General features: G+C 62.8%; 1 protein-coding gene across 3 annotated transcripts; it reads right to left on the bottom strand.

The window, feature by feature from the left end:
- Positions 1–155: 155 nt before the first annotated feature.
- On the bottom strand, positions 156–24,508 carry NUMA1 (nuclear mitotic apparatus protein 1). Of its 3 annotated transcripts, XM_069808721.1 has the most exons (26): positions 22,952–23,136; positions 20,023–20,095; positions 19,326–19,414; positions 17,139–17,218; positions 16,288–16,370; positions 16,119–16,199; positions 15,729–15,813; positions 14,791–14,944; positions 14,006–14,163; positions 13,190–13,307; positions 11,547–11,664; positions 11,028–11,168; positions 10,514–10,636; positions 6,719–10,006; positions 6,436–6,477; positions 4,892–4,960; positions 4,649–4,759; positions 4,336–4,554; positions 4,074–4,231; positions 3,698–3,941; positions 2,380–2,659; positions 2,121–2,257; positions 1,741–1,956; positions 1,275–1,385; positions 986–1,153; positions 156–874 (listed from the first exon to the last, which is right to left on the bottom strand). In XM_069808721.1, the coding sequence occupies exons 2-26, from the start codon at positions 20,062–20,064 to the stop codon at positions 839–841; spliced, it is 6,351 nt and encodes a 2,116-aa protein (XP_069664822.1). In that variant the 5' UTR covers positions 20,065–20,095; positions 22,952–23,136; the 3' UTR covers positions 156–838. The 3 variants fall into 3 exon arrangements, with proteins under 3 accessions (XP_069664822.1, XP_069664821.1, XP_069664823.1); XM_069808720.1 differs by lacking the exon at positions 22,952–23,136 and adding an exon at positions 24,488–24,508 and having other exon boundaries at positions 156–1,153; XM_069808722.1 differs by having other exon boundaries at positions 156–1,153; positions 22,952–23,126.
- Between the last annotated feature and the right edge of the window lie 154 nt (positions 24,509–24,662).

The raw sequence follows: 24,662 nt of genomic DNA, 5'->3' as shown, positions 1-24,662 counted from the left end.
TTTCCTCCCCTCAGGACCCCCGCTGCCAAGCTGGCCCCGCAGCTGGCGTAGGCGATGCCACAGCAGCAGCATCTCCCCCACTCCAGCAAAGCCAGCGTATGTGGCCCGTGAGCACACAAACAGCTCCTGGGAGGAACAAACCAGGAACATCCAGAGCAGGAGAAAAATACAATTTATTTACAAGTAGAAACACTTTAAAAATGCCACCTCACCCCACCCCTGCTGAGGGCAGGAACAGGCAGGGGGGAGCTGGGATCCTGCCTGGGGCTGCGACTGCAGGTAGGGTGGGTGTCAGTCCCTGCCCTGCTGGGGCTTGGCCCCCCCATCCGCAGGGGCTCCCAAACACAGGGAGGAGTGTGGTGGCCCTGGGGATGCTCCATCCCGCCTCTGTCCCGGTCCCTGGGGCTGCAGGATCCCCCCTGAGGAGGGCTCAGCCCCAGCCTGGCACAACCATACAGCAAGGGCTGGTGCTGTGCACAAATATCGGGGTCACACTCTGCACTCCACTGCCTGCACCCACGGGTGTTTCCAGCCCACAGGCAGCCCCCAGGGGAACAACCCCCTCCTGGCCTCGTCCCCTGCACATCCCCCCTGCCCTGGGCTAGGTCCTAGACGGGTGCAGGAGCAGGGCGATGCTGGGTACAGCAGGAAGGGTGCTGGGGCCCTGCCACACTCGGGGGAGCCCCAGGGGCATCGGTGGGACGTGCAGGGCAGTGTCACAAGGGGAAGGTGGCCCCATCTATTCCCCCCCGGTGCTGCTGGGCCCTGGGGACGTGCCTGCAGCACTGGGGGGGGGGCTAGGGAGAGGTGAGGGGGCAGAGCAGGGGACGGGGGAACCTCAGAATTTCGTGTCCTTGAGCGATCGGCGACTGGCCTGGAAGGGACAGAGCAAAAAGGGGACGTTAGCGACTGTGACCAACCCACCGCCAGAGCCCTGGGGGTGGCTGTGCCTGCTCTGGGACCACAGGGGGCTGCCAGTACCTACCTTGCCCTTGGGGGACTTGGCGGTGGCGATGCGGGGCGAGCGGCGGGCACTGCCGCGGGGCGAGTTCTTGGTGGTGGTTTTCCGGCCGGCTGCCCGGCGTAGCAGGCTGTTCCCCAGCTTCTTCGGGGTATTGAGGATGCTGAACGCCATCGACTGGCGTCTCTCAGCCTGCGGAGGAGGACACGGGACCGTGAGCTCAGGGCAGGATGGGGGGGTCCCTGGTCCCTGCCACTTTTTCCTCTCTGGAGCTCGCTGCTCCAAGCCCTGCTGCCCAGCACGAGCCCCTCACCTGCTTGCTGGGGGCTTGCTGCTCGCTCCTCCGGCTGACCTGGGAGCTGCGCCGCTCACTGCGGTCCCGGGGGGTCTGCGGACGCGGGAAGCAGCTGGTCGGCTTCTTGGACTGGAAAAGAGGGGACAAGCCGGGACTGTCACCTGGGGAACGAGAGCCCTAGGGCCACCCTTCCCAGGGAGCTGGTGGCAAGGAGGGGAACCGAGGGGCTGCGGGGAGGGGATAGGGACAGGGATCGAGGACAGCAGAGCCTGGGGAGTGGCGCAGGGAAGGCAGAAGGCTCAGACCTTTGCTGCTTGAGCTGCCTCCTGCCAGCTCTACCCCAGGAGGAGCCATTCCCAGGGGCCCAGCAGCCCCCTCCACATCTGGAGAACATCTGCAGCTGTCCACCACTCCCCTTTGTCCCCAGCCTGGCTCCTGGGGAAGCTGGGGACCAGCCAGGGTACTTGCGGCAGGCTCAGCTCACCTCAGGGGTGTCGGGGCCCTGGTGGGACTCATCCGAGAGGCGCTTCCTTTGCTGCCGGGTGGTGATGCCGCCGGCCCAGACTGTGCCCAGGGTGTTGCGCCGGGCGGCCGTGCCGGCGGCGATCTGCGAGGGCTGCATGCTGGCACGCCGCAGCGTCTCCTTCGGGTCACCTGTCTTCATCTCCTCGTCCGTGATGGTCCCCAGGGAGTCTGAGGGCTGGGGAGGTGATGCAGAGGTGTTGCCAAGGGGTGACCATCAACATTCCCCCCAGCCCTGTGTGCCCCCAGGGCTGCCCGCCAGCCCATCTCCATCCCCCTCACCACCTCCTGCGGGCAGCAGAGGCTGGGAAGGGGCAGGCCCTTCGTCCCCGCTCCCCTTACCCTGCTCTCCAGGGGGTAGCAGGTCTTCAGGTGAGGCGGGCAGGCTCGGTTACGCTGCTGTAGCTCCGCAATGCGGTTCCAGTCGTCCAGCTGCTCCGGCTCATCCTGGCATGTGCCCAGGTAGATGCTGCTCCGGCCTAAACCCAAAGCAGGGAGGGCTGAGTGGGGGTCCTAGGCAAGAAATGCCCCCTCCCGCCTCCCCAAGACAGGACAGAGTCTGCCATCCAGCAGCCCAGCCACCCAACCTGCCCCCACGTACCGAGGCTGGAGCTGCTCCCCCCCTGCAAGCGTCTCAGGGAGCTGCGAGTGACCGGCCGGTAGCCGGGGAGGCCCAGCAGCGCCGAATTGCCGGGGGTCTCCTGCGGGGAGGAGGTTTCCAGCTTGACAAGGGAGTCCTGGGAGGGGAAGCTGGCGAGGGAGCGGGTGGAGGTGGCTGAGCGCAGCCGGCCTTTGCCGGGGGTGGCGTTCGGGGGCCGTGCCGCTGGGATGCTGCAGAAGGAGACGTTGGCGCTGTCCGGTTCCTCGGTCTTGGCCTGTTTCTGGGAGGAAGAAATCCAGAGTTCATAGAACCATGGAACAGTTTGGGTTGGAAGGGACCTTTCAAGGTCATCTAGTCCAACCCCCCTGCCATGGGCAGGGACATCTTCAACCAGACCAGGTTGCTCAGAGCCCCGTCCAACCTGACCTTGAACATGTCCAGGGATGGGGCATCGGCCACCTCTCTGGGCAACCTGGGCCAGTGTTTCACCACCCTCAGCTTAAAACATTTCTTCCTTGTATCTAGTCTGAATCTACTCTCCTTTAGCTTAAAACCATTACCCCTTATCCTATCTCTACAGGCCCTATTAAAAAGTGCGTCCCCATCTTTCTTATAAGCCCCCTTTAGGTACTGGAAGGCTGCTATAAGGTGTCCCTGGAGCCTTCTCTTCTCCAGGCTGAACAACCCCAACTCTCTCAGCCTGTCCTCACAGGAGAGGTGTTCCAAGCCTCTGATCATTTTCATGTCCCCCCTCTGGACCCGCTCCAACAGGCCCATGTCTCTCCTGTGCTGAGGACCCCAGAGCTGGACGCAGAACCGCAGGTGGGTTCTCACCAAAGCAGAGCAGAGGGGCAGAATCCCCTCCCTCGACCTGCTGGCCACGCTGCTGGTGATGCAGCCCAGGACACGGTTGGCTTTCTGGGCTGCGAGCGCACACTGCTGGCTCACATCCAGCTTTTCATCCACCCGTAGCCCTAAGTCCTTCTCTGCAGGGCTGCTCTCCATCCCCTCATCCCCCAACCTGTATGGATACCGGGGATTACCCCCAACCAGGTATCAAACCCCCCAGCCTGTCCCAGGGTGACCCTTGGCAGGGACTGGAGCAGCCCATGGGGTGACCTGTGCCTGCCCGGCTGCTGTCCCGTAGGTAAGAGGCAAAGAGGAGGGGAGGAACCAGATTAAAAGCCATCCCTGTCTTTGCCTCTGGTCCCCAGAGAGTCCCCAGGCTGCAGGGCACAGCAAACCGCGCAACCCTGTCCTCAGCATGGAGATCCTGCCCCACGGATCCCTCCCTGCCCCGCACCCAGGGGCCGCTCACTTTCGTCATGGTGATGTTGATGGTGGTGCGGCGCCGGGCCGAGCGGGTCTTGCACCCAGAGTCAAGCGAGAGGTCGCCCAGGGAGCCGGCGCTGCTCTCCAGCTGGGACTGCGTGTGGCTGGGGATGGGGGTGAAGTAGAGGCTCTCCAGGGACTCCACCTTGCGCGGCAGCCGCCGGGACACCGGCGACTCTTCGCTGCCTGGCGGCACTGCCGAGGCCTCCGACTGCGAGCGGCCAGGCTTCCTACAAAGACGGGGCACGAGGGCAGCGCTGACCGGCTTACCGGGCCATCGGGGAACAGAGAGGACCGGGGACACCGGGGTTTTGTGGCGCTGATGGCAGGACGGGCTGCGCCGAGCTGTGGCATGTCGGTACCTGGTGGAGTTGAGCGGCTGCGCTTCGTCGAGGCTGAGGTCGAGGCTGTCGGCGCTGAGATCGGCAGGGTTCTGGCGGAAAGTCTCCCGGCCCTTCAGCGTGTCCGTTGCCACCTGGAACTTGCCGAGCTCCCGTAGCTGCCGATCGGCAAACTCCACCTGGGTGGGAAGCAGGGAGGGTTGGATCCTCCAAGCGAGCCGGCAACGGAGGCAAGGAGGAGGATGAGGAGAAGGAGGGTGAAGCCCTGCTGCACCGTGCCCACCTGAGCCTCCAGGCTGCGGACCTGGCTGGTGAGGTTCCTGCAGCTCAGCTCCGACTCCTTGGCCTGCAGGATGCTCTGCTGCAGCTCCTTGGCCAACCTCTCCGATTCGTTCCGGAGCTCCGTGTTCTCCTTCTGCAGCTGCTCCATGGCCTTCAGCTTCTCCGTCAGGTCCTGGTTCTGCTGCTTCTTTGCGTCATAGTAAGTTTTTGCCTTCTCCATCTAGGACGTCAAGGAGAGAAAACCCGTCGAGCTTCCCCGCAGCGTGCTGCCCAGGGAGACGGGGACGGCGGGGCTGTGCCAGCCCCTGGCATACCTGGCCCTTGTAGTGCTCGGCTGCCTGCTCCTTCTGGGCGAGCTGCGCCTGCAGCTCTGCCACCTTCTCCTGCTGACGGGTGGTCTCTGCCTGCAGCTCCCCTTCCAGCACCTGCGGGCAGGGAAGAGACCGGCTCAGAGGCACCCTGCACCCCCACCTTGCCCGACCGAGACCCCAGGGCAGCCACCAACAGCTCCAGGGCTGTCCAAGAGCTCAGCCCCCAGGTTTTTGGTCCCTGTTTACCTTAACTCTCTGCTGCTGGGTTCGGGTGGTCTTCTCATGCTGGGTCAGCTTTTTATTCAGCTCCTCCACCTGGAAGAGCATGGCTCAGTGAGACCAGCTCCAGGCACAACACTCCCGTCTACAACCCTCCTGTGGAGAACCACGTCCCTCCTCTCTGGCCAGCGCCAGGGGCAGGACCAGGAGGAGGTTTCCTGGCCCGGGGGGGTTGTTCAGCAGTGCCCACTGCCAAGGAAGCTCCAGGCTGTGCTCCCCAGCGAGCAGCACAGCCAACCACCTCACGTTAGTCTCTGCAGGGAGGAGGTTTGTGCTACCCAAGCGTAAGGAGCAGCTGGAAGCGGAGCCGAGACCCCTTTAGGCGGGCGGGCGAGGGAAGATGGTGCAGTTACGCAGTGCCCTGTCTCCGGAGCAGGCATTACTGCTGCCAGCTGTTTGTTTTCGGGGTAAGAGCAGGATGCCCAGCCTGCCACGGGCATCCTCCATGCCAAACCTCAAGCCACGCAGCTTGAGGGGGGCCCATGCCCGCTTTGGGGGGAGAAGCATCCCATCCCCAAGGGGATGCTGCTGCGGTTTGAGAGTGGAGGGTGGCTGCTTGCAGCTCGCTCAGCGTGCCTGCGGGACATGACACCATGGAAGGGCCGAGGACCAAGGAACCCCATGAGGACCCCAGCCACGGCAGGAGCCCCAGGCGTGGGCAGGCGGCTCGTAAATCCTTCGGCAGCGAGTGCGCTCACTGCCCGGGTGCCTGCGAGCTGCGGTCCCATGGGTCGGCTGTCACTCTCAGCAAGGGGAGATGGCTGCCAGACCCCGGCTGCTGCAAGCTCCTGCCCGGCCTGGCTGGGCTCTCCCTGCTCCAGGGGACACTCAGTGGAGACCCCAGCCCCACCAGTCACAGCCATGAGGCCTCTGTGGGGTCCCTGAGCAGCTCAGACTGGGACTGGAAGGGGCAAACTAAGCTGGGCAGGGAAACGGGGCTTTTCCAGTTTCATTTCCCAAGTGCTAACCCACACCACGACTGTGATTGATGCTGCTGCAAAGCATCCCACCTCTGGCCACATCTGGACTGCACAGCCCTCTCCTCCAGGCACCAGCCGTTCCTGCCAGCTGGGCAAGGAGCTGAACCTCAGTTAAAGAGGGTGGGAAAAAGGGATGGACAGAAGGAATGGGGTATCCCAGCTCCCCCCAAATCCCCTCTCTCTGAGGACAAGGTGTCACAGGAGGTCCTGTGTCAAGGAGTCCTAGATGCTCTCGGCAGCCGGTCACTGCCAGCGTGCTGCCCGCAGCGTGCCCCAGAGCCACACTGGGAAGGCGAGAGCGAGAAGCCGTGCCGAGCCACAGGCACCACTGAGTGGGCAGGCAGCAGGATTGGACCCCCGTTCCTACTCCATGGAGGCAAAGGCGCAAGCGCAAAGACCTGGAATCAAGCACCCCATGGCTGGGTCCCCACCACAAACAGTTCACGAGAGAAGGTGGCTCCGGTGGGAAGCGGCAGCAGCTAGGGCCATGCACTGTCACCTTTTAAGCAGCCAGCACTTCGCATGCGTTACCTGCTTAGCTTGTTCTTTCCGAAACACTTCTAGCTGCTCCACCTGCGAGCACAAAAGGCAGAAGTGAATACGCAGCCGGCACAGACTGGGCTGCCTTTCCCAGGAATGCCCGTCCCCTTCACACCCGAGCATCACTTGGGGAGCGCGTCCCAGACCCCCAACTCCTGGGCTGAGCAGGAGGATGAGGATTCAGGGGTGCGCAGGAGACCAAATGCGCCCCTTTTCCCAGGGGGCTCCCCCCCACCTGCAGCCCGCCCGGCAGGGAGGTCGCAGGAACCCCTACCTGAGCCGTCAGCCTCTGCCTCTCCTCCAGCAGCTTCCTCCTCTCTTCCAGCGCCGCTGCCTTGCTGCTCTCGTACTCGTTACTCATCGCCTCCAGCTTCCGCACCGCCTCCTCCGCCTCCCGCCGACTGCCGGCCACCAGCTCCTCCGACGCCGACCGCAGCCGCTCCAGCTCCCGCGCGTGCCGCTCCACGGCCTGGCCGAGCTCTGCCTCGAGCCGCTGCTGCCCGCGGCTCCGGCTCTCGCCGAGCCCACGGTTCTCCTCGGCCAGCCGAGCGTTGGCCTGCTGCAGCCCCGCCAGCCGCGCCGCCTGCTCCACCGTCTCCGCCTGCAGCCGCTGGATGGCCCGATCCTGCTCTGCCGACCGCTCCCGCAGGGAGGGCACCTCGGCCGCTTCCAGCTTGGCGCGCGCCAGCTCTGCTTGCAAAGCGGCCAGGGCTTTCGCCCTCTGCTCCAGGTCCTGGCGGTGCTGGCTCTCCAGGGAGGCACGCTCGGCCTGAAGCTGCTGGCAAAGGTGTTTCAGCGCCGGCAGCTCCCCGGCGAGCGCCTGGGCACTGCCGAGCTCCTGCTGCAAGGCGGCGAGGAGCTGCTCCTTCTGGATGCACTTGTCTTGGCAGACCTTCACCTCCTGACGCAGCTCGTCCTCCCGCTCGCTCTGGCAATGGCGGTCCCTCTTCAGGGCCTCGATGGCCAACCGCTGCTTCTCCATCTCCTCCTGGCACCGCTGCACCTCCACCTTCATGAGCGAGCACCTCTCGGCCGCCCGGGAGGCGGCGGTGGCCATCTCCGTCTGCAGCACCCGCAGCCTCTCCTCCAGCTTCTTGCTCTTCTCCGACTCGGCGACGATCAGGCGCTTCAGCTCTTTGCTCTCCCCCTCCTTCTCCGTCACCTGCCGATGGAGGATGGAGACCTCGTGCTCCAGGCTGCCGATCAGGCTGTTCTTCCTCTCCATCTCCTGGACGCACTGGGACACTTGCTCCTTCCAGCTCTCCTCCGACCGGCCCTTCTCCTGCGCCGCGGAGCGGAGGGACGCCAGCTCCTTCTCGGCAGCGGTGATGGCAGTTTTGCTCTGGATCAGCTCCCTGCCCTTCTCCTGCAGCTCCTTCCGCAGGGCCTCCACGGTGCTGTTGTGCAGAGCCTGCGCCGACCTCGAGGCCTCCAGCAACTTTTGCAGCTCCGACGCCTTCTCCTTCTGCTGGGCCGCTTCCCTCCTCAAGGCCTCCAGCTCCGCTTGCTCCGCTATCGCCGCCTCGGCCGCCGCTCGCTCCAGGGTGGCCATAGCCTCCTGCTGCTCCCTGCACTTCTGCTCCAGCTCCTCCACTTGCAAACGAAGTGCCTGGGTCTCCTTCAGCTTCTCCTGGTAAAGGTCTTGGCTCGAGCCGGATTCCTGGTCCCTGTGACGGGTCTTCTCTTCCAAGCTTTTGAGGGACATCTCCTTTGAGCAGGTGGCCTTGACGCTGTCCCCCTCCGCATCCCTGCTCCGGGTGGCCTCCGAGAAGCCCTGCAGCTCGTTGTCCGCCATGGGCGCCCGCTCCTTGGCCGCCTCTGCCGAGGCGAGCTCTCCTTTCAGCTTGCTGACCGTCTTCTGCAGGTCCCTCAACTCCTCGCCCCGCAAGACGTTTTTCCGGCGGAGCTCATCCAGCTCCCCCTCCTTCTCTTCCATCAGCTCCCGGGACCGGGCCAGCTCCTCCCGGTGCACCGACCGCTCCACCCTCTGCTCGTTGAGGGAGTTTTGCAGCTGCACCTCCAGCTCTGCTTTGCGGGCTCGCTCAGCAGCGCAGTCCGCCTTGGCCCGTTCCACCTCCTGCCGCAGGCATTCGGCTTCCTCCTCCCGGTGCGCCAGGTCCCGACGGTGCTCCCGCAGCATCTCCTCCAGCCTGGTGCCCAGCACGGTCAACTCTCCAGACAGTTTCTTCACCTCCGCCTCCAGCTCCAGCTCCCGCTGCCTGCCGGCAGCAGCCACCCGGGACAGCTCTGCCTCCGTGCTCCGCAGCCGCTCCACGGCAGCTTCCAGCTCCTTGGATTTGAGCTTCTCCTGGGAGAGCTGCTGGGAGACCCCCTCCAGCGCCTCGGCAGCTCTCCGGGCATCTGCCTCCAGCCCGGCCACACGCTGGGCTGTGGCTTGCTCCGTGACGGCTATCTTCTCCCGCAGGGAGGAGACCTCGGCCCTCAGCTTCTGCTCCTCGCCCTCCTTCTCCTTCGCCCGCGCCCGGGCACTGGACAGGTCGGCCTGGAGGACAGCCAGCCTCTCCTGGTGCTCGGCAGCCAGGCGCTCTGCCCGGGCCTCCAGAGCGGCTGCCTTCTCCTGCTCAGCCTGCAGCCGCTGGCAGGTCCGGCCGTGCTCCCGGCTCAGCGCCCGCATCTCCTCCTCCAGCCGCCCGCGCTCTCCATCTTCCGCTTTGGCAGCAGGCGAGGCTCCCGTTGGCTTCTCCCGGCTCTCCTCCAGCACCCGGCGCTTGGTAGGCTCCTCGCCCCGCTCCTGCAGAGATGGTTCCCGGCCCTGTGCCAGCTGCTGCCTCTCCGCCTCCAGCTCGGCGATCCTGGCCAGGCTGCCCTCCAGGCTCTCGGCCGCCCGCCTCTTCTCGTCCTCCAGGATGCCCTCGGTGTTCCGCAGGGATTCCTCCAAGAAGAGCAGCCGCTCCTGCAGGCGCGTGTTCTCCCGGGCCAGCCTCTCCCTCTCGGCCAGCCTCTGCTGGCTCTCCTTCAGCCTGCCCTCCAGCTCCCGCAGCTGGGCTTTCAGCCCCTCCGCTGCTCCCTGCTGCCGCTGGGCGCCGAGCTCGAGGATCCTGGCTTCCAGCTCACCGACCTTGCGGCTCAGCTCAGCCTTCTCTTCCTGGCTGGCATCCTGAGCCTGCGCCATGGCCTGCAGCTGGCTGCTCAGGGACGCGTTGGCCTCCTGCAGGTGCTGGAGCTGCTGCAGGGCAGAGTCCCTCTCCTGCAGGGTCTTCTCGTGCTGGGCACTGAGGGCAGCCAGCCGCCCGGCCTCCCCCTCACTCCTTGCCTCTGCCTCGGCCCCCTGGCCCTGCAGCGGGGTGCCCTGGGGCTCGCCAGCCTCTCGTGCCCGCAGATCCTGCTCCAGCCTCTCCCTGGCCCGGTGGCTCTCAGAGAGAGAGTTCTGGAGGCCAGCGACGAGGCTGCCCAGCTGTTGCTTCTCCTCTTCAAAGCGGCCGCGTTCGGACTGCAGGGCTGCCTCCCGCAGCTGCTTCTCCTCCTCCAGCCGCAGGACGGTGGCCTGGAGCTCAGCCCCTTTAGCGGCAAGGCTGGATACCTCCTGCTTCAGCTCTTCCAGCTGGCAGAGAGAAGTGGGGATGGGGGGGAACAAAACACAGACACCCCCAGGCGTTACTCAAGCTGCATCCAACACTCTCACCAGAGACCCACACACTGCATCCCAGCAGGAGCTGCCCAGCACCTGCCTTCCCTCCCAGCAAACCCGGTGCGCCCCAGCACAACCCGCTTTCCCCTTAGCCTTGTGCCACTCTGCTCTCTCGGACCAAATGCCTTTTCTCACTATGCCGGAGCCTCTCCCTCCACAACCAACCTGTGCTACAGGAGGCTGGGGGAGCCAGCAGCTACGTGGGAGTGGTATTCCCAAATTTGGCACAAAAGGGGCTCCCACAGAGTGCTCAGCCCCACAATCCCCACCCAACAGCAGAAAGCAGCCGGCTCTGCCCCACACAGCTTTGCCGTGCATCCCCCCAGCACCTGCTGCTCTCCCCAGCTAGAGGAGTTTTCCATCCAAGCACTGCCTGCCCTCGCTGCAGGAGCCAGAGGCTCACTCGAGACACAGCCATACCTTTAGGATGTCCCCCATGACCTCTCCCTTCTCCTGGGCACTGCAGTCCCCCAGCTTGGCCAGCTGGTCCTCCAGCAGAGAAATCTTCCCCTGGAGAATCTCGATCTTCTCTTCCGAGCATTTCTGGGGACAGAGACACGAGTCTAAGCATGACGCGAGGCGAGGGAACCAAGCGAGGGGCAGTGCAGTCACCCAGCTTTAATCGACGCCAAGCTTTCCGGCAGCTTTGTCTCAGCAGGCTCAGGGCTTCTCTCCTCGCTGCAAGGACAGCAGCCTGTCCCACCATGGAGAACCCTTCCTAGGAGCAGGGAGAGACTCCCCACGGGAGCCGGCTGTTGCACAGCCTCTCCCTGTGTGCCGGCGTAGATGGGCAGGAGGCTCCTGCCCACTCCACCCTGCCTGCAGCCGTCAGGGCATGAGCCAGCCTCAGGAGACATCCCCCAGCCGGGGGGACTACGGGTGCAGCAGAGCAGGGGGCACCCACTGCCCAGGTGGGACCCCGGGGCCCCCTCACCTTCTCCTGCAGGGCAGCACGCAGCTCGCTCTCCAGCTGTCCCTGCTTTTCCTGCGACTGCGCCAGGGCTGCGTTGTGCTCCTCCGAGAGCTCGTTCAGGGCTTCCTGCAGCTGGACCAAGTGGCTGGCAATCTCCCGCAGCTGTGGAGGGAAAAATCCCCCATCCCAGCGGAGGGTCAGAGAGTGCCCACGCTGCCCAGGGCTTGGCTCAGCTCCCCTCTCCCGAGCGCTGGGCACCGCAACATCCACAGACGTCCCAGGTCCTGGGTGCCCATGCCCTGCACCTGCAGCACTGCATGCAGGCAACTCTACCCGGCCGCTATTTCCTCCACCACGGTTCCCCTTTGGATCAGGATCTGGAGCCCAAAGCAGGCTTGGTCACAGGGTCAAGGTCACACAAGGCCAGTGGCAGAGCCATAAGCAGCCCAGCAGCCGTCACTGTCATCAAATCCTTCCCCCCTGGGCCCCAACACAAACAACTCGGCTGTGGGGACATGGAGAGGACACAGTGCCCCGTACCTTGAAGGAAAGATCCCCGTTCTCCTCGGAGAGCTGGTTGATTTTTCGGTCCATCTGTCCTTTTTCAGTCTTGAGGTCCTGGCACTGCTTGAGGGCCTCGTGCAAGCGCACCATCAGGCTGCGGGAGAGGAGGTCGTTATGCTGCGGCTTAGCAGGGCACAAACAAGGCAGGTGAGGACATTGCTGGGGACAGATGCTGCTGGATTTTGCTGAGAAAGCTAAGGTACCAAAGTATCTCTGTGCTGTGGTGAGAAACTACCACAAATTCAGCTCTAAACTGGGTCCCAATACATCACAAAGTGGAGCAGGGATAAGCGGTGTTTGTGCTTTGCATGAGCACAACCGCTCAGAACCGAGGGCAGAGGCAGCTGCAGGACTCCAGCCACCCCTCTGCAAAGTGAAATAAGTGAGGAAAGGACAAAAAAGGCACAGCACCTGCCAGTGGAGGCTGGGCGTCCTTCCCAAGTAAATATGTCACTGCACAGGGACAGGGCAAAGACTGGGACACAGCATGGCAGGCAACGGAATTCAAGTGCGTGACGCAGCCCAGTTCGGATCCGATCAAATTGGATCAAACTGGAGGGCTAGCAGCTGGAGAAGGGGCTGGGGTCGGGAGCTGCAATATCACCCTGACAGCTTTCAGTGACACAGAGTCTATCCCAGGCAGGCAAGACCCACGCAGGCAGCATACCCTTTTCCCACAACAGGGATGGCAGTTCCCATGCTGGCTTTAGGGTAAGGAGCAGGCTGTCAGAACACACTGCATTGTTTGGGACTGGCTCCCTGCCTGCTGCGATAAAAACGGGCTACGAGCCATAATCGCCCCAACCATGAGGTGCAGCGTGCTGGCTGGCACAACCGTGTCCTGGGCTGCATGAAAAGCAGTGCGGCCAGCAGGTCAAGGGAGGGGATTCTGCCCCTCTGCTCTGCTGAGACCCCTGCCAGAGCACTGCATCCAGCTCTGGGGTCGTCAGCACAGGAGAGACTTGGACCTGTTGTAGCGGGTCCAGAGGAGGGACAGAAAAACAATCAGGGGGCTGGAACACCTCTCCTGTGAGGACAGGCTGAGGGAGTTGGGATTGTTCAGCCTGGAGAAGAGAAGGCTCCAGGGACACCTTATAGCAGCCTTCCAGTACTTAAAGGAGGCTTATAAGAAAGATGGGGACAGACTTCTTAGCAGGGCCTGTAGCAATAGGACAAGGGGTAATGGTTTTAAGCTAAAGGAGAGTAGATTCAGACTAAATATAAGGAAGAAATGTTTTAAGCTGAGGGTGGTGAAACACTGGCCCAGGTTGCCCAGAGAGGTGGTCGATGCCCCATCCCTGGGAACATTCAAGGTCAGGTTGGATGGGGCTCTGAGCAACCTGATCTGGTTGAAGATGTCCCTGCCCATGGCAGGGGGGTTGGACTAGATGACTGTGAAAGGTGCCTTCCAACCCAAACTATTCTACGATTCTGTGACTGCCGAAGCCATCTCCTCCTCGGGGTGCAGCTGCAGAGGAGGTAGCAGAGAACAAGAGGAGGTTTGCCCTCATCCCTGTTTAGTGCGTTGCTGGGAAAGAGACAAACAACACGGAGTCCAGGGATGTGGGAGTGACAAGGACCAGCCTAGCAGGAGGGAGCGGACGTCCCTGGAGGATTACCTCTCATTCTTCTCCCTCAGCTCCTCCATTTCCTTGGGCTCCAGCTGGTCTGCAGCTTGCTTCTCGTTGAGCAGAGCCAAGCGATCAATCCGCTGCTGCATCATTGTGATCTGAGCCTCTGAGGAAGGAGCGAGAAAGGGCCCGTTACCATCTTTTTATGTCACTTGAACCCCCCCAACAGCAGAGTGGAGGATGCCTGTCCTTCTCCCAAGCTGGTGAGGAGCCACTGCACAGAAACCCTTTGCAGCACAAGACAGAAGAGCCAGGCTGTGAGCACTGCTGCTCAGCATGGGTGTTGCTTCAGTCATGGCTTCTGTTGCCCAGGATATGTAAGGGAATACAAGAGGGAAGAAGGAACCTGCAGTCTCCACATGCGCCTGGGGAAATCCCCAGTGCAGAGAGTGTTTTAGATGTGGATGCCGAGACTCCTACGCCTGCCAGCCTGCTCCAAATCATTTGGCAGGGGGACAACCAGCCATCTCCAAGAGGTGCTCAGAGTTGTTACAACAGCATCAGAGCTGTCTTGGCTCCCATCAGCAAGGCTTTCTGCATCACCCTTTGTTCCAGACTAACAGGCAAGGGTCCCCTTGGCCCACTATGGAGCAAGGCACAGCAAACCCCAAGCTACCCTGTCTGCTCTGGGAAGCAGAAAAGCTCCAAAGCCACAAGCTGTGCTCACCTGGGGTCTGGCAGGATAGACTGTGCATGAGCACAGTCATGGTGGGGTCAAAGCTGTAACAGAGTCACAGAAACCAGGAGAGGTGCCAGCCCTCGAGAGCCCTCCCCACGCCCCAGGACATCCCACTAGCGACTGACCCTTCTCTGTGATGAGCTTGCGATTCTCTGCCAGCTCCACCTCCAGCTCATCCCGGTTCTCTCTCTCAACAGCCAGCTGCTTCTTCAGCCGTCGCAGCTGAAACTGGGGGGTCTGCATGACATCCCCCATGGGCGAGGATGGAGAGCCAGAGAGCGTGCTGCAGAGAGGCACACCACATAACTCAGTCATCCAGAGCCAACAGCGGGGCACAGTCCCTCCCCGCGCAGCCAGACCCGCTCTGGTTCCCCCATCTCAGAGGCAGGTTCAGAGCAATAACTCTGATCCTCGTCGCCTGAGCAGAAAGGCCACTCTCCTCATCTCAATTACAGTAACACCAGCCTCTAAATGTCTGCCATGCACATACAAAACCAGTTCCAGGGCAAAGCATCCATCTCACTTCCCACCATAGCTGGAGCCCCACCACAGAGCATTCACAGCTTGCTAGAGAGAAACTCCTTTAGCACATCCAGCAGCGACACAAGCCTGGTCCTCCCAAACCCACCCCAGGGCAGGAGAGGGCCACAAGCTGCTCTGGGAAGTGTCTGTGCTCATTAGGCTGAAACGAGCAAGGCAAAGAGGAGTTAATTACAGCCTGACCTCACCCCACCACCGTACATCCCCATATCAAGCCTGAGGAGTTTGCAACAGGACAGCACCGCGGCAGAAAGGGGGTCTCTGTCAAGTCAGCATGCACCCTGGCTACATCTCTGGGTCCCAGCAGCTGTCTTGTCCGTTCCCCCCCCCTTCCCTCACCCCCCCAGCAGCCAAGAGGCTGGGGACATACTTGTTGGTGCCGGAGGAGGAGGACGAGGAGGAAGAGGAGGAGGAGGCAATCTTCTGCAGTTCCAGGAAACGCACCTCTCGCTTGTGCGGGAGGGAGAGCAGCGGGGAGTGCTCCTCAGAGCTGCTGCTGGATGCGCTGGACGAGGATGGCGGTGCTGGAAATCACAAGGGAGAAGCAGTTGTGATCTTCACGTTAATACCAGAAGGGAGGGTTTAGCAGCTGAAATCCCAGGTGCGCAGGGACCACAAATTCCAGCGATCAGCCCAGCCGAGAAAGCCATAAACCTGCCTTACATCCCTGTCCTGCCAGTTCCACGGTCCTGCCCTGGCACTCCACTCCCACCACAAAGCTGTGGGCATCCCACCTGCCTTGCTCCTCCAGGGAAAGCGGCATGCACCACAAAGGCTGGGATGCTGCCGAGTGGGAAGAGCCCAACAGGTATAAGGCAGCCCTACTCTTAAAGAAGAGCTTACAAGGAACCATGTCGTAGTGCTCAGTCCTGGGGTGCAGGGATCTGGATGGTGTTGCTGCTCTTATGGCTTGGCAGCTATAGCAGCACAAACGGGGAAAAAAGCCCAATGTTTTTATGCTCTAGAAAAGGCTCATCCTTGCCGGTTAGGTGCTGCTGGCATGGGAGCTGTATGGAAAGATGCCAGCAGTGCTCAGCACTTGGAGCTGTATGGAAAGATGCCAGCAGTGGTCAGCACTCGCAATATCCCACTGCTGCTCTCTGCAAGGTTATGGACTGTTTCTGTCCCACTCTGAGCTGGCACTTGGACATCACTACTGCAAACACGTTAACCTGTCAGTCTTACCAGGGCACTGCATTGGTGCCAGCTAGGAGAAAAACGTGCCCAATGCCTGCTCTGCCTGCGCAAGGCTTGGCCCATTACTCCAAGCTAGTGCCACAGCAGAGGCAGCCAGGGCCTGGCGCTCACCTTTCCTCTGCAGAAACGTCTCCAGATTCTCATTCAGGCTCTCCTCATTGTCCAGCACAAATTTGAGGATCGATGCCAGCTCAACCTGTGTCAGAGGAGCCACAGGGTCAGCAACTCTGCTGCAGCAGCTGCGGTTCGCAGGCAGAGTGGTGCCAGTCAGGCAACGACCACAGCAGGCTTGGGGCAGCGGGCAGCTCCCCACCTGCCTGTGCCTGCACTGGCAGGTAGCCACACTCACAGTCACAAGCCTTTGATTGCCCAGAGCACTGCAGCACCCACCCCATCTTTCAAGGGCACCCAAACACGAGGGCAGGTCTCAGAGCATCCCCAAAAGGCACCTCCGCTCCCCCCCACACCCCTGGTCCGGAGGGGGAACGCAGAAGGAATTACCTGAGTCTTGTAGTCAAACTCATACCACTCCCTGGGGCTCTTGCAGCTCATGGAGGTGTGATACAGGAGCAGCACGGCCACCTGGAACGAGGCAGGTAAGCGTTACCGACCCCAGGTCGGTCACCGGCACATTGGTGCCGGCTAGGAATAAAGCGTGCCCGGCAGTTACCTTGGCCAATGCCAGTTCCTCTCCCTCCAGCAGTTTCTGTGCCGAGACCAGGTTCTCCGTGGCCGATTTGTGCTTGCAGTGCTCTGCAACGTGAAGCAGGATTCCCAGTCACGCAGGAGTCCCTGCCGCTGGGCACGCTGCCTGCCAGCCTGTGGCATGTGTCCATCCCCCGTGGTGACGCGCTTGGGCTGAGAGGCACCGTGATGCATCCCCAAGGAGAAGGGGCACAGGCGGGGAGGCACAGGGCAGGCTGGGCTCCAGAGCTGAGCCCCCAGTGCTCAGCCTCTGCCATTAACTCTGACGGGGCTTTTTTCCCCTCTCTGACAACTTGCCCCTCAGTCCCAACCTCCCCACCTCACCCTCGGCATCAGTCTGCGCCTTTTGCTCCTCCACCACCAGCCCAAACCAAGACCCATCTATGGAGGGTGGGATATAGTGTCTCCCCTTCCAAGGGAGGCCAAGCAAAAGTGCAAGAGACTTCCCGTATCTCCTCCCAGGGTTCCTGCTCAGATAAGGGTTTTCCAGCAGGATTTGAGCAGCTTGAGGCCAGCCACCGGGTGAGGAATGCTGCCCCAAAGCAGCATCACCGGAGCAGCCACCAGCACCCTGCCCTTCACCCCCTGGACTTCCTTTGCACCAAGCCCGGGCTCCAGCAAGGATTTCCATCGGGAAGCTTTCCTTCCCGCACGCTGCCACAGGGTCACAGCAGCTCTGCCTGCACCTCATGAAGCTGCTGATGCAGCGGGGGGGTCACTTGGGGGAAGGGGAAGCCTGCAGACACAAGACCAGACCCCCACAGGGGTGGGAGGCACCGAGCAGGGGCAGCCGCTTCCCCCAGCGGAGGCTCTTACTCTGCAGGAAGCCACGGATGAAGGAGATCCTCTCCGGCAGCGGCTGCTCCAGCACAGACTCCCCCTCCTCGCTCCTGTGGCTAGAAGAGTGCACGGGTTGCGTTAATGTTTTGCCGAGGGATTTAAACGAATGGTGCTTTTTTTGCAACAGAGCTTGCTGAGCGAGGGGCTGGCTCTCGGGCAACGCGACGCCAGCCTGCCCTATGCCCTCATGCCAGGGCGGGTGGTGAAGCAAAAGCCAACCACGCCATGCCCGGGAGCAGGCGCAGACGCTCCCCACAGCCCCAGCAAACATGGCTGCGTTTGGTGAGCAGACGGAGCCGGGCAGCTGGCCCCCCCGGAGCGTGTGCCGGAGCGCTGCCGACCTCCGCCGCTTCCTCCTCTGCCTGCCAGCCCCGGCATCCGGCGCGGCAGAGGGAGCCGGCGGCATCCCCGCCAGCCGGGGAGGCACCGTGGGGGCCAGGGGTCGCACATGGAACCGGGTGCTTTTCTTGCTATCGCAAAGCGTCACCATTTTGGAGACACAGGCGGACCCCGCTCCCCTCTGGGTTGCTTGCCCTGGAGCCCACGTTGGATTTTGGAGCGGGGGAGCTGAAGCTGTCTTTTGTGGCTCTTATTCGAGACCATGCTCTTCCTCAACAGCCGCCAGCTCAGAGACCGTGTGCCTAAAACCTGTGCCAGCTGTGCTTGACCGGCACTGCTTTGGTACCTTCAGTTACTCCCGGGGTGCCGAAAGCAGGGACTTGGCCCTGGGAAGGGGCTGGCATGAGGATTTTCTCATCCTCACGGATTTCCCAGCCTGTCTCCTGGTGCTGCAGGGAGCTCCTCAGCTCACCTGGCTGCCGTGGCGGCCCCCCCACTTATCAAGCTATGGTCAGGCCTGTTTAGTGAGCACAGGCCGCTGGTGATCCCAGCTAATCTGAGCTGGAGCACAGACCCAGGAGATTAACCAGGTCTGACTAAATATATCCCCGGTGCAGGCGGCTCCTTCCTCCCCACCCACCACAGGCAGATCCCTGCTCCGAGCAGGCTCTTGTTACACCGTGCAGGAGGTAATTATAGCAGACAGGCTCCCACAGAGCCTCCCGCCGGAAGGGTTTGAAAGCAAAGCCGCGCTCGGCGCTGAGCGGCAGCCTCACGCCCTCCCAGTTTGCCTCACTAGCTCATTAACGACGCACAGCCGCAGCGGAGCATGCTCGGTCCTAGCTCCAATGCCCATTATGGCTTGCAGGCTTTAATCGCCCTTGCTCACATGCAATGAATGCAGCTCCTGATGGAGGCTTTTCTTCAGCCCCTGCCCAGCCACCCCGGCTCCCGGGACAGAGCAAACAGACTCCATCCTGCCCGTATCATACTCGGAAGCAGCCTGATGTCCCCAGAGAACAGGAGCGCTTCATGGGGTGGGAGCTGTCATTCTTTAAGCTGCTTTACAGACCCAAGGCTTCCTCAGGATCCCGAGGCTGCGGCTCAGGAAAACTTGCTGGGCTGTTTCCTCACCCGAGCAGCATTTATGGAAATAAAGCATCTCCCACGCAGCTCCAGGAGCCCCCGCACTGCTGGTATCAGCCCTCTGCTCTTTGCTTCGACACCAGGAGTAAGCCCAGACATCAGTGCCAGATGTGATAGCAAGCCTCAAATGACAGAAACTCTGGCCAAAATCCTACCTGGGCAGCTCCACAGGCAGACCCTGGCCACACAATGGGCAGCCCCTGCCTGCAGAGCAGGCAGTGGAGCAGACCCTCTCCCAGCTACCCCAAGTAGGTTTGTTCTCGAGCCTGAGCTGCAGGCAGAGCCCTGGTACTTCATCTACGTCCGGAGGCTTCCAAGGAAGGCAGCCAAAAAGGTTCATCGTCCCACACGCAGTGGGTTTACATGCAAAGGAGCCACAGTGTGAAGACACAAGCCCTGCGTTTCATTGCAGCGGGTTTCAGAGCACACCCGGCGGCAAGTGCTGCTTACGCAGGTGCTGTTGCTTTACCGGAGCCTCACATGGAGGAGCCAGAGATCCAGCATCAGGTCTGCCAGGACCCCCGCTCCCACCCTGCCCAGAGAGGGACCATGCTTGCAGCTGGAGGAGACTCCTGGGAGCCGAGGCTGTGGCTCCGGGAGGCAGCCCAGCACGTGCTCGCTGCTGCCTTCCAGCCAGCCAGGTGCTTTGGAGAGCACATCCCGGCTCCCTGTACTCACATTTTGTTGATGATCCTGATGAAGATGCTGCAGTCCTGGAGCTGTGACAGATCATCGAGGGGATCAGGACAAACTTTTGTGCTGTTCACCTAGAAATGGGGTGAGATGGTCAGAAGGCAGAAGCCAACACCATGCCATGCTGTGCCACCCACCACCTCCCAGTCCTGGCAGGGGACAGCAAGACCGGTCTGGGTGTGAGAGCAAAGCCAGCCCTTCCGACCACCCCTGCCCTGTCCAGGCAAAAGCTGAATGCAATCCCCACGGCTCCACAGCCAGACAGGCCGGCATGGGTCTCGATTATCACACTGCGATGCTTCGCTCGGACATGGCACTGCTTCGTGAGGCAGATCCAACAGCCCCTTTATGGTCCAGCTGCTGCTCACTTCCCAAGCCTGCTGCCTGCTCCAGGCTCGGCTCTGGATCCCAGGCAGTTTCCACAGCCAGACCAAGCTGTTCCGGCATTTCTGGTTACTCAACAGGAACAGTGAGCAAGGCTTCTCCTGCAAACACCCACCTGCCCGGGAATGGCAGGGACTCAGCCGCCCCAGGACCTGCCCCAGCCACAATCCATCCCTTGACCGGCCCCGGCATCGTGCCCCCAAGGAGCTGCCGGTGCCGGCAGCAGCTGGGACCCACCCCAGCAGCATGTCCCACCTACGGAGCAAGCTACGGCAGAGGAGAGGGAGGGAGGCTTTACCCAAGTGAGGAGAGCCGCAGCTCTCGCGCTGTGAAGAGGCATCTTTGCGAGGCTGCCAGGTGACTGCCCGGACCTAGGAATGCCAACAAAGGGGGAAAAAAAAAAGGCAATTAAGGCCAAACACAGTAATTACATTAATATACAGCTTGCACACAGCACCAGGCATTCATGTCTGTCAAGGGAGGATCTGCCCACTGTGCCTGGCCGGCTGTGGGTTGTAGGGAGGTGAGCAGCCAACATCCTCCTGCTTTTCAGCAGGCACTGAGCGGGGAGCAGCATTGCCGAGCAGCAGCCAGGTCCTCTCCCACAGCCCCCCAGGATTTACCCCCGGAGATCAGGATCCTGACGAACAAGGCTCAAGGGAAAACCGCTGCTCAGGCTCCTTGTAGCCAGCACCTCCTGCTGTGCCTCCTTACCTCCCCCTCACTCCCAAACTTCTCTGAAATTTTTTTTAAGAGAAATTTAAAGGCCTGGCACCCCAGGAGCCTGCTCCGATCCCATGCCCAGGCAGGTCCCCCTCGCCACTGGTTTCAGCCCCAGTCCCCCAAGGAGGAGGGCAGCGTTCCATCAGGCCCGTCTTTCAGGTCACACCATGGCGGCACAAAACAACCGGTCGTGGCTCGGGCCAGCTGGCACCGGTGGCTGCCATCACCCCGAGGGATCCTGCCCGCCAGCCTCACCGTGGGGCACCACACGTGGCCGAGGCCTTCTCCATGGCTGTGCCGAACCACCGGGCTCCTCTACCTGTGGCAGGCTGGAGGCAGGGAGCCTGACCTGGGCATCCAGCGGGCTCCTGGCACAGGGGCTGGCAGCTCGTTGGCACTTGCTGCCCACCCAGGGATGGCATTCCCCCTGCCGCCAGTCACGGCTGAGAACCGGTATCACTGCCGGGAAGCCCCGGCATGCCAGGAAAATTCACCTCCCTCTAGAAAACATGAGCACCAACTTCAGAGAGAAAGGCAGCGTGGTTCAAAGCACAAAAATCTGGCATGTGTAAGGATGCCATGCCAAGAGCCACAGTGGTCCTGCGGGATGGGCAAGAGCAGGAAAAAATCCCCCAGCACTGTGCCAAGAGGCAGCCAGCCCCAGCAGGATGAAGCAGCTACGGATCACGGCATGGCCCTTGGGGAGCAGAGGAGGACTGGGGAGCAGTAGCAAACAAGCACTCAAACCGGGCAGGTCAACCGGCTCTGGCTGAGAGCGTGGTGGGAGCCATGGAGAATACAGCAGGCTGCCAGGACTTGACAGGGGGAGGGATCTCCCGCGGACCTCATGGTGGAAGGAAATTTAAAAAGAGAAAGAAAAAGGAGGGAACCCAGGCTGCTGGGTGGCCAGAGCCAGCCCTGCCTGCCCGGCAAGGGGCTGAGCTCCCACCGTGGTACTGCCCACAGCAGCTCTGGCTTCCTCCCAGCTGTGTGGCCACCAGCCCCCAAAACACTGGCAGGGTGGGAACCGGGACTCCCTGGTCACCCACCTCCCCAGCTGCCATGACCCCCAGCTGCTGGGACCCTCGGGGGCAGGCAGGCTGCCCGCTCTGCCCCCGGCCGGGCACCGCCGCAGGGGCTGGAAGGAACCTGCAAAGGTCACTTGGCCCCAAACAAGCCCGGCGAGGCAGCAGCCAAGCCGTCGGAACGCTGCCAGCTTCCCTGCCTGCTGCCGACGGTGCTAAGGAGAACCACCTGCCGGGGTGGGGAGGTGGGGGGGCCCCGAATCCGCAGCCACTCCCGGGAGCGCCCAGCACACCACAGCCACTGGCCGCAATGGCTTTGGGGGGACACGGAGCTCCCACTGCCTCCGTGAGCTCAGCTGGGAAATGCAGGTTCCTTGGCGGGACGGGTCCTCCCTCCAATTTGGCTAAAATCCCACTCCTCTGCCCCACAGCTGCAGCACACAGCCTCTCGGCACCCACCACCCCCCCAGCCCCACGGCCGGGGGTGCAGCGTGCCTGGGCCAGGATCTTTCCCCAGAAATCCACCTGAAGCCTCCGGGCAAAACATGCGTGCCAGCACTGAACATAGTCTTCTACCACGGAGGGCCACATCCGACTGAGCACACCCCACCAGGACCAAGCTGGATTTTACCGGAGCCTGTCTGCAGAAGTGCCAGTGCCCAGCTCCTGCCCTGCTCACAGCCTGGCTCATCGCCGGCAATGTCGCCTTCCCTGAGCCGTGCTCGCCAGAGACAACAACACAACCCTCCGTGGGGACACGCCGCTCACGCTACGCCTGGATCCGTGCGATGGCAGACGGGAAGCGGTTGGGGAGCCCGGTGTGTCGGCACAAAGCACGGCAGCAGCCATGAACGCTTTCCAACCACATATCCGGGGAGCGGAGCTGCAGGGGGGGGTCAGTGGGGAAGGGTCCCGTTGGACAAGGGGGGGGGACACAAGCCCCGGCAGCGGTGACGGCCACAGCGGCATTGTCCTTCGCCTCTTTCCCCCAGCGCCCGCTCCGGTCAAAACACGGCGTTACGCAAGCCTGCGCCTCCAGAGCTCCCGAAGCGCCAACCTGCCAGAGGGACACGCCCGCGGCCCCCCCAGCTATCCCGGGGCAGGGGGTCCCGCTGCAGGAAGAGCCTAGCAGCTCACCCAGGCAGGGTGGGCGACCCACGGCAGCCCCCTCCCCGGTCCAAGGCCGGCGTGGGGAGGAAGCGGTGAAAGGCGGCGGGGGGGGTGTCACAGCCGCCACCCCGGAGCCTGAGCTCCCGGATGTTGGCGAACCCAACTGGGCCGCCCGCGTTCCGACGCGAGTCAGGGATTCGCACCTTGGGGGCTCGCGAGGCGCCGGGGAGGGAACCACACGCTGCAGTGAGGCGGTGGGGTTGGGAGACGGTAAGCTTTGCCTCCCCCGCCTCCCTCCTCCTCCTCCTCCTCCCTGGCCCTCTTGAAAACAAACAAGGAAGACGGATAAAGTCTTTGTTCGGGCCTTACCGGGGGCGCGCAGCAGCCGCTGTCGGCGCGCGGGGTTTAATCCGCCATGAGCGCTGGCAGCCGGGGAGGGCCAGAGAGCCAGCGGCCACGCACAAAAGAAAAGTTGTTGGGCTTCTCTTCAGCAGGGCTGGCAGGCGACGGTTCCCCTTCCTGGCCCTGGGCCACCCCACGTCACCGCGCCGAGGCCGCGCTCGTTAAAGGCGCACGGCACAGAAAGCTGCTGCCGCTGCTGCTGGTGCAGCCGTAGGGAAGCGACAATGTCTGACCCCGGCCATGGGTACGCTCGCTGCCGTCACCCTGGGTGACAGAGGGCTGGCAGGGCTGGCACAGACCCATTCCTGGCCCCAGCATGACGGCAGCACCGGCAGCGTTGGCTGCTGGTGGGGAGTGGGGGGGGCTCAGTGGGAAAAGGCACTGGGGGGTCCCCGCTGCCAGCCCCCATCTGCCGCTAACCCAGCTGGAGCCATGTGCCGACTGGATCCCGAAAAATTCCCCCTTGACACCCCCCCCCCAAGCAGCCACGGATTTGACGGGGACCGGAGCAATGCCGCAACCCACTGCTGGCAGAGATGCCAGCGAAGGCAGCTGGCTGAGGCGGCTGCGGGACCCCTGCCTTCCATGGGGAATAGCAGCTGCCAGAGCCCTGCCTGCACCCAGGGACCCAGCTGCCTCCTGGGGCTGGCAGGCAGTGGGCAGGGAAGGGACACTCGTCCCTTGCTGTTGATCCGGAGACCCTCGGGAACCATCCCTGGGGCGTTTGGGCTGCCCCGAGCATGGTGCTCACCGCACCAGCTGGGAAGGGGCCGAGGAGCATGGTGCGCCACAGAAAAAGTTCTTTTAAACCGGCCCCGGGGCAGGGGACAGCAGAAGAGCCAGCGGCGGGGACATGACTGCTGAACGCCACCAGCAAAAGCTCAGGCTTCCCAAAACAGCCGGGAACCAAAGGGAGACACCCACGAGCCTCCGAGCTCTGGCTGGGACCCCCCCCCGGGGAGGGGATGCCGCTGAGCTTGGCCGGAGACTGATGGGAGCTGGTGGCAGGAGCTTTTCCGACTGGATCGGGAGGCAAGGAGGCGCCCGGCAAGCGGACGTCATGCGGACAAGGTGCAGCCGGCTCGGCACACGGCGACGGGCAGTGTGAGGCGATCCTGGCAAACCGAGGCGGGACGGCAGCCGGTGGGTACCGGTGGGTACCGGCAGCCTGCGCAGGCCTTTCTCCGGCAAGGCACCTATCCGGTGCCCGGCGCTGGGCCCGGTGAGGACCTACGTCTCAGGGGTTCCTCTGCCGCGCCCCACGGACGGTGTTAAGGGCGGGGAAGGAGGGGGAGGCTCAGCCCCACCGACTGGCACAGCCAGGCCCCGGCGAGCACCGGGCCCGGGATGGCGACACCGGGGGACGGGTACCGGGGCCCAGGCCCCTGCTGTAGGCTGCGGGAAACACCGGGCCCGCTGGGGACGGACATCCCATCCCATCCCATCCCATCCCCATCCCCATCCCCATCCCACTCCTCCCCGGTGCCCCCCCCCTCCTCGTACCGTGCCGGGGCCGTCGCCGCCTCCTCCCGGATTCAAACGGCGGCTCCCGCCCCCGCCGCCTTCCTATTGGCCGCCGGCGGGGCGGGGCGCGTCACGTGGGAGGGGTGGGCGGTGCCGGGGGAAGAAGGACTACGAATCCCGGCGGCCCCCTCGCGGGGAGGGGCGGGGCGGTCCG

Source organism: Haliaeetus albicilla, chromosome 20 (assembly GCF_947461875.1).
Source record: "Haliaeetus albicilla chromosome 20, bHalAlb1.1, whole genome shotgun sequence".
Classification (NCBI taxonomy): domain Eukaryota; kingdom Metazoa; phylum Chordata; class Aves; order Accipitriformes; family Accipitridae; genus Haliaeetus; species Haliaeetus albicilla.
The sequence above is the reverse complement of the archived record's forward strand: the minus strand, read 5'-3'. Positions and strand labels throughout refer to the sequence as shown.

Bases quoted from the DNA above. Each gene is read 5' to 3' on its own strand.
- NUMA1 (XM_069808720.1), bottom strand. From the start codon at position 20,064: ATGCCTCTTCACAGCGCGAGAGCTGCGGCTCTCCTCACTTGG. The intron at 14,945-15,728 runs GTGAGCGCCAGG...TGTGATTTCCAG, and splicing joins GACGTTTCTGCAGAGGAAAG to CACCGCCATCCTCGTCCAGC. The intron at 14,164-14,790 runs GTATGTCCCCAG...GCCTCTCTGCAG, and splicing joins TCCTCCTCCGGCACCAACAA to CACGCTCTCTGGCTCTCCAT.